The sequence below is a fragment of the Medicago truncatula genome, chromosome 5, assembly GCF_003473485.1.
Source record: "Medicago truncatula cultivar Jemalong A17 chromosome 5, MtrunA17r5.0-ANR, whole genome shotgun sequence".
Classification (NCBI taxonomy): domain Eukaryota; kingdom Viridiplantae; phylum Streptophyta; class Magnoliopsida; order Fabales; family Fabaceae; genus Medicago; species Medicago truncatula.
Window position 1 is genome coordinate 7,790,284 of NC_053046.1, and position 18,284 is coordinate 7,808,567.

General features: G+C 32.7%; 1 protein-coding gene and 1 pseudogene across 1 annotated transcript; one reads left to right on the plus strand and one right to left on the minus strand.

The window, feature by feature from the left end:
- On the plus strand, window positions 1-4,817 carry LOC112422000 (CST complex subunit STN1-like; annotated as a pseudogene).
- Window positions 4,818-6,654: 1,837 nt separating this feature from the next.
- Window positions 6,655-7,203, minus strand: LOC11412830 (proline-rich protein HaeIII subfamily 1). The gene has a single exon (XM_003611967.1). It carries the CDS (start codon window positions 7,201-7,203, stop codon window positions 6,655-6,657), a length of 549 nt encoding a protein of 182 aa, XP_003612015.1.
- Between the last annotated feature and the right edge of the window lie 11,081 nt (window positions 7,204-18,284).

Genomic DNA, 18,284 nt, shown 5'->3' on the forward strand with positions numbered 1-18,284 from the left:
ATGTCGAAGGTGTGTTTGGCAAAAACATATTTTATAAGTATAAGGGTGCGTTTGATTTGCTAAAAAATGAAGGACATGATAGAACAACTCTAGTTGTCCAGTGTTTGATTTGTAAAATTGTTTCAGGTACAGGACAAACTGGAGGCAAGGGACAGGACAAAAACACATATTTTTGTCCTTCACCAAACCACAGCACAACTTTTTGTCCCACGTACAAGTTGCCTAAAATACAAAAATAACATTTCGAGCCCCAAAAATCGTATAAAACAAAAAATTATTCAATGTCATAAAAATTTGTCCTGTGCTATTCTGTCTTGTGTTGTGTTGTTCTGTCTTGTACGATTATGTCCAGTACTTGCTGTTTTGCAAACCAAACGACTATTGTGCAAGTGCATGTGTATCCCAACACTAATATAAATGTTGTATAACGTTCAAATAAAATCTTCCAAACAATGGTCGTAATGTTAAACAAATCAATTTTAAATATGTTTAATTTTCTTTATAAATTCAAAGTTGTTATTTTATTTAAGAAAATAAAATTTTGTGACTTTAACAATATATATCCAAATGAGAATTAAATTTTTTCCCGTGTTCTTCCTTTTATTTCGGGGTACATAAATTGCCAAACGATAGTACATCGGCTACTACCAGTTAAGAAATGTAATTAATTAATTTTGTATTATAAGTTGTTTTAAAAAATTGGCATTAATAAATAATATGAGAAAGATGAATTAAAGAATGAAAACTAGTGAGGATGATAAATAGTAAATGACATTATAGAAAAAATTACATTAATGTTTTATTAGGATTATAAAGTGACTTTTAATTCGAGACGGAGTGCATATATGATATTGATATTAAAATGTGATCTATCTTATGATTAAGGAATATTATGAAGATGGAAATCTCCATAATAGAACATATGACCCTAGCATTTCTTATGGTGTCAAATATCAATCACCATATATATAAACAAGAGCATGTATTAATATTCCAGAAATTGAAGATTCCAACCCCCACCTCCGGGAATAAAAATAGAGAGTTAATGGGTAAATAAAATTATTTATTTCTGAGTATATTATTTTTGTTTCCTTCTACCAAACATAGAAATATCGTATTTAATGTCCTTATTCCTAAGAATATATTTTTTATCTCCCAAACAAACACCCCCTAAGTCAAAAGCAAGTTGCAGTCATTGTGATTATCCATGAAGTTAACGAATTTGTCAAGGTGGCTATGCTGCCAGCAAGGTCCTTTATATTCTTATGTTCAAATAACGGTGCTCCGTGTGAATGCACAAATATCTTAGTAGTATAGCACTAAAGCATTAATTACTTGATTTTTTTTTTTTACAAAAATAAACGATATTTATTCATTCAAATTGATATAGTACATCGATACAATACAAATCTAAATTCGCTAAAAACAAAAAGGATGAATCTGTGAACAAGCTCACATCATCCATGTTAATAGCATAAAACGGCAAAGTATCTATGCCTACAAATATGATTAATATGACTATATTCATGTCTCCGGAATACTCATGTCTCCGGATCTGCAACGTTGACGACGCCAAAGTCATTGTCATTGATCGGATCTGCACTTGCTCAAAGTTAATCTTTCAACTTGAATCAAATAAACACCGCACTAAGATGGAAAATCAAAAACACACAGCACAAAGACGGGAAATCAAAACAAACAGAGTCGTTCAGAGACGACGAAATCACAAAAACAAATGAAAGAAAACAAAAAAATATGTGAAATCAAGAAGGAAAAACAATTCGGAGGGGTGATTTTTGGGTCAAAATTGACCCTAAATCACCCCTCTAAAAAGAAGAAGAAAAGGGTGACAGCTAGGGTTTAGGAAGGAGAGAAGAGAGAGAGGAAGAAAGGTTCAATAAAAAAAAAATATTATGGATTACTTGATCTTTTTTTTTAATGGGTTGATCCTTTGAGTTAATACGTTAGAGTATTAATGCCTCATTTATTTCTGGAAATATTTTCGTTTTCCATTTTTTAAAATGGATTTTTCTATAAAAAGTTTAAAATAGTAAGTTTACTGGATTTGGAAGACAAGTTTTTAATATTTATGTTCATTTTAAGTTACTAGTAAGAACCCAGACTACCAGCCACAAACAATCACTATTCACTATCATCATCATTCATCACATAAGAAACAACCTAAAAGTCCAAACCAAACCATTTCATTTTCAAGTATCTTCTTCAAATAAAAACAAGGCAATTTCAAAAAGTCCCAAAATGCAACAAAACAACAACAATAACAACAACAACAACGACGACGACAACAACAAGGAAAACCCCCCAATCTCACTACACAACACACATGTGAAGCTACTAGCAATCGATCTCCTAACCCTAATGTAACACTCTACATGTTGTTTTATTTATTTTGATTTAGGTGGAGTCTAATATATGATTTTTGGTGATTTATGTGGTGTGTTTATTTTATTATATAGTTATTTTAATAATAATTAGAATAAGTGAGAAATAATAATTATTTTGGTGTTTGGGGAAATAATAGAAATTATTAGAATTATGGGGAGTTAAGTAATGGGAAGTTAGGAAAAGAGAGTCAGAACTGTTTTACGTGAAACCAAGCTTTGGGAGAGAAAACCAGGAACAAGGGAGGAGAACCAAGAGAATTCATTTGCTGTGCATTTTTCATTCTGAATTAAGGTAAGGGTGAGGTTTGCTTCAGTAGAGTAGATGTTAATTTCTAATTTTGAGTTTAACAGAGTTTTGGTGAAAATTGGGGATTATGGGTTTTGTGAAGAAATGATGAATTTGAAGTAGGAATTGTTGTTTTGATGTTAGAAATAGGTTCTGAGTGTATACAGTAAGTTAACTCATATCCGTAAACTGATTTGGGGAGTGAATGGGAGGAAAATGAGATTTTTGGGAAAAACCTGAATTCTGGCTGTACTGATGTTCATCGCTCGCCTCGCGAGTATTCATGTCTTGCCTCGCGAGTGAGCAACATCATGTCTCGCCTCGCGAGCAGAACCACTCGCCATGGCGAGTTAGTGAGTGAAATTCTGAATTTTCAAATTGTTGTTATAAGATGTTTTGGGGATAGTTTAATGTACCTAAATGATTTTAATGATGACTGGAGCAAGTTTTAGGATAAAAAGATGAACATGGAGCTTAGAATTGAAGTTTGAGTGAGAAAAATGTCAAAACTTCCGAGAGCACCTACTTTTCACTCGCCTCGAGTTCGCCTTGAACTCGCCGTGGCGAGTAACCTGTTTTGTGAACTCGCCATAGCGAGCAGATGTGCTCGCGAGGTGAGCTACCCAGTTTTTGAGTGCTGAATTTATTTATATGAATGATAGTCATTGATGTTGTTGTTTTGAGCATAGTTATATTTAATTATGCATTATTCTGGATTGTTGGATCATTGTTTGATGTTGTTGCTGATGGCTGTAATGTATGCTATAATTATTGAATCATACATGTTGTATTATTTGGAGTCATATGGAGAATGTATGCATGGTCTAGTTGTATGTAGAAATACACGAGTGGGTCCATTTCATATGCATAAACAGCGGAGAGGACTCATGTCCTGGAGCACTAGTTGTTCACAGCGGTGAGGGCTTCGGTCCTGATGAATGCTTTAACCATTCAAAAGCGGTGAGGGCTTCGGTCCTGTTGGTACCACATGCATAATTGCATATTTGGAGAGTCTTAGTGGTGTAGTCATGTCATGCATGAGTCTTTGTTGTTGGATGTAGTTGCCATAATGTTGATCATGATGTTGTTGATGAATATATACTTATACATATATTGTGATGAATTGATTTTGAAGATGATGTTGATGTTTTGTGAGTTATATATTTATATTTACAAGATGAAGTGTTGATGGTTATAGGGTGTTAGATTCAATTGAAGATTTTAATATCTATATTTTATTGTTGTGAATCTCACCCCTTCTGCTTGAAAATGTTGCCTTCCCTATGGGTAACTTGCAGGTGATCCTGAGTAGTTGGTGGTGGCTCAAGAGTCGTGTCTAGGGCTCTGATACGTGGGATGAGAATTATTATTATTATTATTATTGTTTTTCCTTCCTATGTATCAATTTTTGGAACTTGATGATGTGGCCCTTTGTTGGTTGATTTATTGTTGTTTAGGCTTAATGCCAAGATATCATTGGAGGTTTAAATAATTGTTGATGTTGAAACAAATATTCCGCTGCAAGTTTATTGATGTTTAACAGTTGTTTATTTAAATAGTTTTATATGCTATTTAAGGAATTTTGAAATGTAGTGTAGCATGCCCGTTTGGTGCTTAACTCTGATGTTTATGTTATATTTAATTACTTTTGGGTAACGAGGTGTTACACCTAACCCCACCACTCTCTCCAAACCACTCCTTCATTCGCAACATCCTCCCCATCACACGCACCGAAACCCTAGCAACCATAACCCTCTGCGACCACAAACCCTTCAAATTCCTTGGTTTCGCCATCGACGGTGGAACCTGCTGCATCCCTTTCATTCTTTGGCTCAACCACATGACCTCGCCTCAATTGGCTCGATGGCGTAGTCCTCAGGATCTTTGTCTTCTTGTTGATGCTGCTGCGAGGTTGGCGGAAGTGGTGAAGGTTGGAGTTGTTGCTAGGGTTAGAGGGGGGTTACTAAGTATAAAAGGGGGTGCAGATAACTATTACGAATGTTGTTGGTGAGAGGGATTTGAATGTTGAGGTTTTGCATTTGGTTGAGTGTGTTAATTTGGCTAGGAATTGTTATAATCTTCTTAATGTTTCATCTTCTGGTTCTGTAATACCTAAATTGAATTAGAAGAGTTGTTGTATTTTGGTTTTGTTGTAAGAGAGGTATATGATCAATGTTGTCATGGTTTTGTGAAGTAGGCAAACTGGCTACACATATTGAAGACGAAGCGGCGTGCAAGAAAGGCTCAATGGAAATAATGCAGATTTGGTATCCGGTGTACGATTGACTCGAATTATACGTTTTCGGAAAAGGAATTTGCTCACGACCTTAACTCGTCGCTTTTCCACGATGTAAGGGTGAATTTAGCCATTCAAGGTCATCTGAAGGCCCAAAACCCGATTTTTATTATTTCAACACAACTTTATTATTTTTCTATTTTTCGTTTAATATTGTTATTATCGGCTCATTAGAGTTTGTTATTTCCTTATATTTAAGCTAAACATTCGTAGCCTAAGAGACATTTTTCCATTCAATAAAATTATCTAGACTTTTCTTAATTCTAGTGGATTCCGAAAACCTTTTTTTGACAGGTTTGTAGCTTGCAACTTGTCTGTTTATCTTTTAGGTTTAACGTTTGCTAATCCTTGCTTCACTTATGCGTCATTTTAGTAGTAATTGTTTGTGTTTAGTGATAGTGATTATAATTGTTTGTGTTTTGTGCTTCATTTATGTGTCTTTTGGAATAATATAAAATGTTTTGGAATACCAAATCATTGCTTGACCTTGAAGGTTGGAGTTCCCATCATGTTATTGAGAAATATTGATCAAGCAAAGGGATTATGCAATGACACAAGGTTGCAAGTTAATCAATTTGAAAATAATTACACAATCATTGCTACCGCCATAACTGGTAAGAGTATTGGTGAAAGGCTTTTAATTCCAAGAATAGATTTGGTTCCCTCTAATTCTAGCTATCCATTCAGATTTTCCAGAAGACAGTTTCCAATTTCATTGTGTTTTGGCATGACAATAAACAAATGTCAAGGGTAATCAGTGTCTAAGGTTGAGTTGTATCTACCTCGACTTATGTTACAGATGGACAATTTATATATTGTTGTATCAAGAGTAACCAACAAAAAAAAGGACTGAAATTCTTGATTTTGGATAAAGATGGTAAAACTTGTACTTCAACCATTAATGTGGTTTTTCCTCTAATTTTTTATAACCTCTAGAGAGACTACAATATCAACAAAGAACAAAGGTACATATAGAGTTCTAAATTCCTTTTTGATAACCTATAATTTATCAAAAATTTGTATATTGTTACTAAAGGACATTATTAATGACACTTATATTATTTGCAATGTAGTTGCTTTGGACCTCAGTGAAATAATCAAAGTATTGTTGAAGAGCTAGGCAAGGAAAGAATGTAATTTTTTAAAACAGCTTGTGCTGGAAGCATTCAGCTATGAGGATAATGAGTGTTTATAATAATGATTGCAAACTATGCCATATCTTTAAAATAAACTGATTTTATTATATATTAAATAAGTATTATTACATCTAGTAAAATTATTTCCTTAAAATACATGTTTTTATAACAATAGGGAATTCAAAAAATGGTTAAGTATGTTTTCTTTGACTAGTTAGTTAGGCTTTTTTTTAGAGGTAGTTGATCATTTGTTTTAATGTTGACGTTTCTAATCGGAATATCGTAGTACCGTCGTTTCTCTCTTTTTTCGTGGAATTCACTCACATTCAAAAGAAACGAAATGTAAGGAAACGTCTATATTTTATCATATTGTTTAAGTCTAATTCATATCATGTCAATAAACTTTTGTATATAACCACTATTTTATTTGATAAATATATATTCAAGCATTCTACAACTTTTATTTCTCATATCTTCAAGAATTCTACAACTTTAAAGATGATGCGGTGGACGTTCTGGATTAGGTGCCGATCATGGAACATTACCTTTTGGCAACATACCAAAATTTAAATTTGTAGGAGTTCGTGGTGGAGGTGGAGAATTAGATGATCCTCTACTAGGTCCCGACCACGGAACATGACCTTTTGGCAACATACCAAAATTCAAATTCGTAGGAGTTCGTGGTGGAGGTGGATAATCAGATGATCCTCTACTAGGTCCCGACCACGGAACATGACCTTTTGGCAACATACCAAAATTCAAATTTGTAGAAGTTCGTGGTGGAGGTGGAGAATCAGATGATCCTCTACTAGGTCCCGACCACGGAACATGACCTTTTGGCAACATACCAAAATTCAAATTTGCAGGAGTTCGTGGTGGAGGTGGAGAATCAGATGATCCTCTACTAGGTCCCGACCACGGAACATGACCTTTTGGCAACATACCAAAATTCAAATTTGTAGAAGTTCGTGGTGGAGGTGGAGAATCAGGAAATACTGGATTAGGTCCCGACCCCTTAACAGGACCTCTTGGCATCATACCAAAATCAGCCGCAATAAGAGTCAAAAACAAGTAAGACATTGTAACAACCAAGTAAACCTCTCATATTTTCATCTCTCCGGTTTAGTAATTTAGGTGTGGCAAAACAACATATAAATAAGGTTTAAAAGGCAAGTTTCATATAAGGAAATTTAAGTACTTTATATTCTATTATAGGTTTTAAAGGTGAACTAATTAAATTAGTCAAAATAGCAATGTGAAGTAATTCAATAACATTCCTTTTTTTTATGTGCACCGTTACATAATTTATCTAAAAGAACTTTTAGCTTTGACTTTATATCTATATCTTAGAGGTGGAAATTTGATCCACCAAATTCATATTATCTCTAGTCATTCCACAATTAAATTCATCCACTACATAAAAAAAAATAAAAAATTAATGGATTAGATTCAATCCATCTTTTTTAAAATATGGATAGATCCAATTCATTCATTTATTTTAAAAATTCAATAGATCACCTTCTCAAATATTAATAATAAATTCATTGGATAAGAAAATTATTTTGAGCCCACGTACCAAAAACAATTAAAATTAAATTTGTAAATAAATACAAACTAATTTATAATTAAATATTTATATTTTAATTTTAATAATATATCTTTAAAAAATGGCCACCCTGGCCACTGGAACTCCACCACCCCTATGGACTGCTGCCACTCGCTGCTAGATGGACTCATCGAAGCTCTACAGCAAGTCGCCAAAAATAATTATTTTTTGGCAGAACGCCGCTATACTCCATCGTGGTTGTCGCTAGAGCTCTGATGTTGACCACTATTGACCACCCCCGCTGGCGGTCAGCCACAACAACCTTTTTTAATAGTTAATATATTTATTTATTAAATTTTAATATAAAAATCAGTTAATTCTTTATGAGCATATTATTTTACCACCGGTCTTGGACGATACGGTTCCACTTCATCACTACCCTCACATTTGATCTTGTATATCCATTTGTTTCGAATGGCTTTTTGACCTTTTGAAAGTTCAACAAGATCACATGTCTTGTTTCTATGTAAGTCCTTCATATCTTCATGCATTGTTATCATCTATTAAGAAGCATTTTAACTGTTTAACGTCTCTTGAAAGTTGAAGGTTCACCTTCTTCGGTTAGAAGACAATATGAATTGTGCCTCATTATAACATAGTTTGATTTCCAAGATGGTTTTTGCGTTTGAGGCGTTGTGTGAATCTTTGTTTATCTTACGACTACCACAAGATTCCAATTCACAACTCTTACCATTAGTGCACTGATGTTTTTGATGACATATGTTGCTTCAATGTTACGTATTCAACGCAAATCTTGGGTCCTATTTCTTTCAATGTCACAATCCCTAAATCATTTCTCACCGTCATGCAATTGAACCTAATAACCATAACCCTGCCCTTTTATATGGGCCTAATAAAGGTATGCAAGGAATTGAATCAGGTAGCACAAGAAAAATTCATTTTTTAAAAAATCACTAACGTCATTGCAATTCCTTTTTTTTAACAGTTCTTTTCAATATTCTTTTTTTCTTTCAATTACCATATAAAGATTCCTTTTTATTATTATTTTTGCTTTCGGTAACCACATGGAAATTCATTTTCATTATTATTTTTTTTCTTTCGATTACCACGTAGCAGTTTCTATTCCCTTTCATTTTTATAGATTTAACAACCTTTGCAGTTACGACCAATTTTTTTGGTGCAGACTTTTGTATATATTTTTTCTTTTGAATTGTCTTTTTTATTGTAGTTCATCTTTTATTTTTGTTGCTTTTTGAGGTAGTTTGATAACATAAAACTGAATATAACTATAAAAGTAATAATAGTCAATTTCATAGTTATATGTGAAGCTCTACAAAACCCGTGCAGATAGAGTTTAATTTCTTTTCAATATCTTTTCCACTCTCAATCAATTTAACATTCGATTCATTTAGTCTTCTAATTTCAATGCAGAAGAATTTTGGTTGATATTATTTTTTCTACCAAAAATGACTTAATTTTACTAAGGGCATGTGATATTACCTCAGACTCAACTTGTGCGACACACGGGTGTAGGTCTAGTTATTATTATTGTTGTTGTTGTTATTATTATTATTATTATTATTATTATTATTATTATTATTATTATTATTATATTAATTATAATTATTATCCTTATTTATTAATTTTATTAGGTCTACAACAACTTAACCTAATAATTTCCCTCTAAAATGCTGCATTAGGTTAGCAGCAATTTAACCTGACAAATTCCATCTAAAATGCAGCGCACCAATTTAACCTAACAAATTCCCTCTAAAATGCAACAATCCCTAATATTTCTCCTCACTAATGAGCTTTTCATTCATATATTGTTGTGTCATCGTTTGTATATATCTATTGTTTTTGTAGACTTTTTTTTTTTATAAGTTGTTGTACACTTATTAATACTTTTACAAACAGAATACCCTAATTTCCATGCAAACTCGACTACCCTAATTTTCATGCAAACTCGGATATATATAACAAACTCTAAACCGTGTTTCTTTCAGAAAAAAACATAAACCGTGGTAAATTACACAGACAAAAGAAGAATCATATATTTTGATATTTTGATTTTTGCAAATGGAAGGACGTGACCTTACAACCTTCCTCTCATACCGCTGCTTAACTGGTATTCTAATTTAACATGCATTTTATCGATATGCATATTTTTGTGAGAATTGGAATATCCATTTTGCGTTTTTTTGTTTTTAGTTTGAGATGTTTACACCAATCTTGGCAATCTTCCTATTTAGTTTTGTCGCAATTTCTTGGTCTATTATCTAAGGATTCAGACTGTGCCGTGTTATGTCATGTTTTTTGAACTTAATCTGAATTTTATTTCATTCAAAACTTCATTATGTTGTTAGCCTTTATTTCCTATGCATACTTTTATTATTTCTTTCTTTGCAAGCAAAGTTGTGCAACTGTGAATGAATTTTGAGGTGAGAATCACCTTTCCTTGGACCGGATTGCATATAGAGGAAGGGGAGAGTGATTCTGCAACAGTACTTGGTGGTTTTTTGTTTTGTTAAATAAATAGTCATTTATTTTACTGGTGGTCATTGTTTTTAACTAATAATATCATCATCAATTAATTGTAATAATAATTATGGAACAGCTGCTCAAAAAGAATTAATTATGAAAAAGAATGTGTACGCATGTGTTGTTTTATTAGATAGACACCTAAAAGAGCATGTTTTTCAAAGCATATAACTTAAGTAATGGTTTTTGGATTATTATTAGTAGTGTTTTTTGAAGTATATAACATACTGAAGCATATATCAGTAGTGTTTTTGAATTGTACAATTTAAATCCCACTGTATTTTGCTAATTATCCTTTGGCGCCACTCTTTCGATTTGCAACTTATGAACACCCTATTGCTCAAGTGCTTGCATAACATGTTATCACCCTACAACTTTTTTATCATACTTTTTGTAGCATGTTGTTTTCCATTGATTTGGTAGGTCCTTTGATGACTCATCCTGTTACTGAGATGGACAAGACTGTCACCAAGCTTCAATTGAAGTACAGAACATACATAGTTGAGTACGACACAGAAGATGTAATTTTTCGTTTTCCTTCCTAACCTCTTGCTCTTTTTTTTTTTTTTTTTTTTTTTTAGGAAAACTATCATTTTAAGGTGATGTCGTAACATGTCATTTTAGGATGCTGTCTTCCTAACATGTTATTTTTCAGGACACAGAATATGTTAAGTTGTCATTTTCCTTCCTAAGTTGTCGTTTCTGTTTTATTTTAAGTTGTGTTTTATTTTTTCTATATGGATACGGCGGAACAGGCAAGACGTTTCTTTGGAGAGCAATGTCGGCTGCGATACGATCAAGAGGTGAAATAGTTTTAACAGTTGCTTCAAGTGGTATAGCTGCATTATTAATACTAGGAGGGAGAATCGCACATTCGAGATTTGACCTTCCCTTTATTATCGATGAATGCTCCACGTGTAATGTCAAACCTAATACCCCGTGTATCAGTTGGTAGTCCAAGCAAGATTAGTAATATGGGACGAGGCTCCGATGATGCACAAATTTTGCTTTGAAGCATTTGATCGTTCTTTCAGAGACGTTATGAAGGAGGTGGACAAGAGAAACAAATACATCCCTTTTGGAGGTAAATTCGTTGTATTTGGTGGAGATTTTATGCAGATATTATATGTAATTCCTAAAGGCAGAAGACCAGAAATCGTTCATGCTACTATCAATTCTTCAAAATTATGGAATCATTGTCAGGTTCTTACCTTGATTAAGAACATGAGGCTTTTGAGGCGAAAAGACAATTTTCATAATGTGTTTTAAGTATAGGCGATGAATGAATAGGGGAAGACAATGAAGTGGACAAGACCATTGTTGTTCCGTCATATTTGCTCATAGAAAGCGCAAGAGTGACATAACTTACTTTCATAATAGAGCTATATTGACAACAAAAAATTTCATAGTCGAGAAGATCAACGACTATATGTTGGACATGTTCCAACTGAGAAGAAGGTTTATTTGAGTTATGATTCACCTATTTAGCGTAACTTAAACGGTGATCATATTGACGATGTTCATACACCCGAATTCCTCAACACCGTCACTGCTTCTGGACTGCCTAATCACAAATTAAGGTTAAAGGTTGGTGTGACAGTTATGTTGTTGAGAAATATAGATACACGATATGGATTATGCAATGGAACCATATTAGTTATCACTAGGATGGGAAGATACGTCATTGAGGAGAGGGTTATTTCCGAAAGTAATGTTGGTGATCAGGTTTTTGTATCCATGTTATCTCTATCGCCTTCAGATGTCAGGATTCCCTTTAAGTTTCAACGAAGACAATTTCCTTTGATTGTATCATTTGCAATGATAATTAACAAAAGTCAAGGGCATTCGCTTAAACATATAAGGCTCTATACTAAAAAAATCAAAAGGCGTCATGGTGTATATAAGCTCATATGACTATAAAGACACGTCTTGTAACAATCATATTTTCACAAACTTATTACTTATTTTTACAAACTTATAAAAAATTTTAAAATCTTAATTGAAGAATTGAAGTAGTAGGTGGAAAAATAACTTATAAATTCTCTTCATTCATATCCAAACTCGAAAAAAAAAGCTTCAATAACTTTTTTTGCGAGTTTGGAGGAGAAGGGAGAGAATGGTTTGAAAAAAAAGAAAAAAAAAAAAAGAAGGATTGGATGGAACAAATAGAAGACGTTGGGAGGAACGGCTTTGGAAGACTTATTTTTCTTTAAAATATAAAACCCTCCTCAATTTTCCCCTATATTTTTGTGCCCCGAAGTATTTTCTTCCCCTCCATTCCAAACTCCCAAATCAATGTATATATATAAAGTAAGGTTTTTTATGCCACGTGTCACTTCCACATTTATTCGCAATATTTTTATTATTTTTCTATTTTTTAAAACCAATATTTGATTTGGCATAAATATCTCAACAAACTTTTGATCTTATCTATTAAATATTTTACTTAACTTTTTTATTGAATTCCTAATATTTTATGCGACAAAAACATCTCAACAAATTACATACAATATCCTTCAATTATAAATCATCAATCAATCAGTCAATCAATAGGATATATAAAGTAAGGTTTTTTATGCTACGTATTAGTTTCACGTTTATTCTCAATATTTATTATTTTCTATTTTTTAAAACCAATATTTGATTTGACATAAATATCTTAACAAACTTTTGATCTTTACTATTAAATATTTTACTTAACTTTTTTATTGAATTCCTAATATTTTATGTAACACATATATCTCAACAAATTACATATGATACTTTTCAACTATAAATCATCAATCAATCAATAGTATATATATAAAGTAAGGTTTTTTATGACACGTGTCACTTCCACATTTATTCGCAATATTTTTATTATTTTTCTATTTTTTAAAACTAATATTTGATTTTGCATAAATATCTCAACAAACTTTTGATCTTATCTATTAAATATTTTACTTAACTTTTTTATTGAATTCCTAATATTTTATGTAACAGAAATATCTCAATAAATTGTAAACGATACCCTTCAACTATAAATCATCAATCAATCAATCAATAGTGTATATATATATATATATATATATATATATATATATATATATATATATATAAAGTAAGGTTTTTTAAGCCACGTGTCACTTTCACGTTTATTCGCAATATTTTTATTATTTTTCTATTTTTTAAAACCAATATTTGATTTGAAATAAATATCTCAACAAACTTTTGATTTTATCTATTAAATTTTTTTCTTAACAGAAATATCTCAACAAATTACATACGATACCCTTCAACTATAACTCATCAATCAATCAATGGTATATATATAAAGTAAAGTTTTTTATAGTATAGATATAAAGTAAGATTTTTTATGTCACAAGTCACTTTCACTTTTATTTGTAGTATTTTTATTATTTTCTATTTTTTAAAACCAATATTTAATTTGACATAAATATCTCAACAAACTTTTGATCTTATCTATTAAATATTTTACTTAACTTTTTTATTGAATTTCTAATATTTTATGTAACAAAAATATCTCAACAAATTACATACGATACCCTTCAACTATAACTCATCAACCTATCAATCAATCAATCATTAGTATATATATAAAGTATGGTTTTTATGTCACATGTTACTTCCATGTATATTCGCAATATTTTTATTATTTTTCTATTTTTTAAAACTAATATTTAATTTGGCATAAATATCTCAACAAACTTTTGATTTTATCTATTAAATAAATATTTTACTTAACTTTTTCATTGAATTCCTAATATTTTATGTAACAGAAATATTTCAACAGAAATAACACAAATTCCTAAAAGTTAATTTTATTATATATGTGTTAATATTTTTACTAAATCCAATTAATTTTATCTGTATGTACATCTATAAATTCACGAGTATTTATAATATGATATATTTTATTATATTTGTGTGCATTTATTAAGATATCCATCTTATTTCAATCCGTGATAAATTTTATTTGTGGATATCATACATATAATTTTTTTATCTTCTTGAATATGTCTAATACGGACAACCCCGAGTAAATACTGTAACACCCGTTAACCCAACAACGTAATTATTAAATGAAATCAGAGTTAAACAACTAACGGAATGTCACACAGCTTCAATATTGCATAAATAGAATTGAATGCTATTTATTAAACTTCAACAACATAACAACTATTACATTGCAGCGGAAAATTATTTTAAACATTAAACAACTTCCAACAATTCTTGGCACATGGCATCAACAATATATCTTTGAAGATTAAATCAACATCAACAGGTTCAAAAATGATACATAAGGAATGATGAAAATACAACAATATATATAATCCACATCCCGTTACGTATCAGAGCCCTACGACACATGTGAGGGAAGTCCACTCACAATAGCAATGAAAATCAACTACTCTGGATCACCTGCAAGTTACACATACGAAGGGCAACGTTTCCAAACAGAAGGGGTGAGATTCACAAACAACAATAATAGATATATAATTCATCAATTGAATTTAACAATTTAAATAACAACAATACTTCAATATATATATATATATATATATATATATATATATATATATATATATATTTCATAAATCAACAACATTATCAACATCTTACAATTTCATCCAACAACAACTACTACTCAACCGACAACAACGGCGTATGCGATGACATGGCAACAATGTTACGACTCAACAACAATGCAACAATGCACATGCATGTGGTACCATTTAACGCATTTGAATGAACGAGCATTCACAGGGCATAAGCCCTCAACGATTGAATGACTTGCATTCACAGGGCATAAGCCCTCAACAATTGGAATGATTAAGCATTCCCAGGGCATGAGCCCTCAACGGTTTGAACGACAAGACGCTCACAGGGCATTAGCCCTCAACAATTATGAGTATGCAATGGACTCAATTTAGTGTATATCAACATACAACTCCCCTACAATGACAACAACATGAACAACAACATCTACTACACAACAATGCATATATAAATATGACTTATGCATCAACATGGTCAACTAGCAACACCACAACATCCAACATTGAAATTCAACAACTTGTATAATTTATTTACATGCAATTATACTTAAATCCACAATCAACAATCATTCATATGCAAATCAGCGACTCTGATAAAATATTATAATTAATCAGAATTATTAAAATACCCAACATTCCAACCAAACAGCACATCAAAAGTAGATGCGGCTCTCAGCCACTGAGCAACTCGCGAGGCGAGTGCATTTGCTCGCAATGGCGAGCTGAAGAAAAGGGCTACTCGCGATGGCGAGTTCGTTGTTCGCCGTGGCGAGCAGGAAAATTGTGCTCTCGAGAGTTTTGACATTTTTCTCACTAAATCTTCATTTTTAAGCTCCCTAATCATCTTTTTGATCTAAAAATTGGTCCAGTCCTCTCTAAAAACATCCGGTCATTCAAAACCATCCAACTTACGTCTTATAACAACAATTTAAAAATCATAATTTCTCACTCAGGTACTCGCTACGGCGAGTTGTTCTGCTCGCGAGGCGAGCGATGAAAAGGCTTACTCGCCAGACGAGTCAGCTTACTTGCCATGGCGAGTTGCGTCAAGTCTGACTACGGGAATTCTGCAGTTTTTCACAAAAAGTCCCAATTTTTCCCAATTCAATCCCCAAAACTGATTACAGAAGTGTTATAAGTTTCTGCCTACGACCTGAACACAGTCTATCACTAATGTCATGGATTCTACACTCTTTAATTCAAAAATCATACTCAAAACCTAACCCCCAATTCCCAATTTCAACTGGAACCCTGCTAAACCAAAATTAGAATTGTATAACCATTATCATTGAGAGTTAGTCTCACCCTTACCTTGATTTGATGAACAAAACTCTTCCAAAAATCAGATTCTCCCCTCTTGGCTCTTCTCTTGGTTTTTCTCCCAAAAACTGCTTGTACATAAAACTGTTTTTCTGACTTTCTAACTTCTTACTTAACTCCCCTTTTATTTCAATTAACTCCCACTTAATTCCCTTAATTAATATTTAACCCCCAAAACTCCAATAAATTATAACTCCCACTTTGTCATACCCCAAATTTTGACCTAAGGTCCCACTGACACGCGTCTCCGAACTCGGATCAGACTCACATTTCAGTGAAAAATTCGGCAGGGAGGTATTTTGAAATACCTCATAAAATTCCGAATCGGGCCCTCTTCTCTCAGTCTAAAATTATTTCCATCTTTTAAATTTTTATTTTAACTTTAGTCTAAATTTAGATTAAATTTCTTTTATTCCCATTTTAAATTTTCCTTTTTATCCTTTTTAAAAAACCAAAAATATAGACATTATCCTTTTATTATTAATTTTTCTTTTTAATTAAGTTCCAAAATTGTCCAATGATAAGTCCAACAAAATAGTCCAAATTCAGATAAGCAGTCTCTCATCTCAATCCTTATACACGTTCTGTTCCTTTTTCATCCCAATCCAAATCCAGTTCATGCCTCATCTGAAACAAATCCAGTAAAAACAGACGCGTTTCCCTTTTTCTCCTCCACAAGCCACTGCTTTTTTGCTCATCAGTAACAAACCCTAGCCTCAACCTCACTCTATAAATAGAGACCTGCACAACAAAGAAAAACACGAAAAAAACAGAGGACAGCAGAGCACACGAGAAACAGAGAAAAAGGTATCGCACAGAACCGCAACACCAACAACACGGCAACACAACAAACACACACGCACAGAACCGCAACACCAACAACACTGCATCGCACAACGACACACACGCACAACATCACAGAACCGGCCACAAGAAAGCCGAATCCATTTCTTAAACAAAAGGTATAAATTTCTTTCTTTTTTTTTAGATCTAGGCGTTTGGGTAAAGGTTTTGGGAACTTGAAGGCTAGAAGTGAACAGAGGGAGGGAAGTAGAAGAGAAAGAGCGAAAAAAATCAAAAAAAGAGGAGCTTTTTAGCTCCGGCGCGGCGGCGCAGCCGCGATGGCTCGCCGGCCACCGCGCCGGACTTCTCCCGGCCGCCCCATCTCCAACCGGAGAAGAAGAAAGAAGTAGAGAGAGAAGAGAGGATTTGAGGGATAAGAGAGAGAAAGACAAATGAAAAATGAAAGGAAAAACCCTACAACCCTTATATATCCCCCAAACCGGGTCAACCCATGACCCGCGACCCGGTTCGTTTTCCTTAAGCCCAGTTCCTTTTTCTGCTTTCTGCACACCCCTGTTTACTACTGCACCCCACCTTGTGTTTGGACCTTTTTTTTATTTTTTTCTTATTCCTTTTCGTATTTATTTATTTATTTTTTTAGCATTTTAATTTTCATTGCAGACCTTAGAATGTAAATAGGCTTTTTATGTAATAGTCATAGATTTTATATTTCTAACTTAGGGTAGCCGCGCTTTTTATTCTTTATGCTCCGTTAGTTCTATCTTATTCCAAATATAACAAAAATCACAAAAACGTTTTCATAAACAAACCTTGATCCAAATCAAGTGATCGTCTTTATTTTATTTCTTTCATAAATCAAAATTGCAATCAACTTTAAATCTACTTTAAGTCATTTTCTTTTAACAAAAATACAAACCAATTCTTATTTTGCCACTTGGCTTTTCCTTTTAAAACTTTTTTCAAAACTAATAAAAAACACAAAACCAATCAAACGTTGTTTTCTACCCCGAACTACGAGGTTTTGATCCTTCACGGGTACGTAGGCAGAGGACACTCGTCCTTCCAAACAATAAAAAATGTAGATAAATTAGGTCTCACTTTATTTTCTTTTTCATCACATTAATTCCTTCTTTTCAAAAGCAAGCAAGTTATAGCACATTAAATTAAATAAAACCAAGAGGTTCCCGTAGAGTACTGCGGACATAGAGGGTGCTAATACCTTCCCTTTATGTAACTAACCCCCGAACCCTAAATCTTTTCAAATAGGGGTAGTTTGAACTTTTTCCCCTTTTCTCAATAAAATTAAATGTTCAGTCGTGAAATAATTAGTGAGTCAAAAGCTAATCAAATAGCCTTGATCTCCAAAAAAT

Excerpts from the sequence above, each read along its gene's own strand:
- LOC11412830 (XM_003611967.1), bottom strand. The coding sequence starts at position 7,203 with ATGTCTTACTTGTTTTTGACTCTTATTGCGGCTGATTTTGGTATGATG.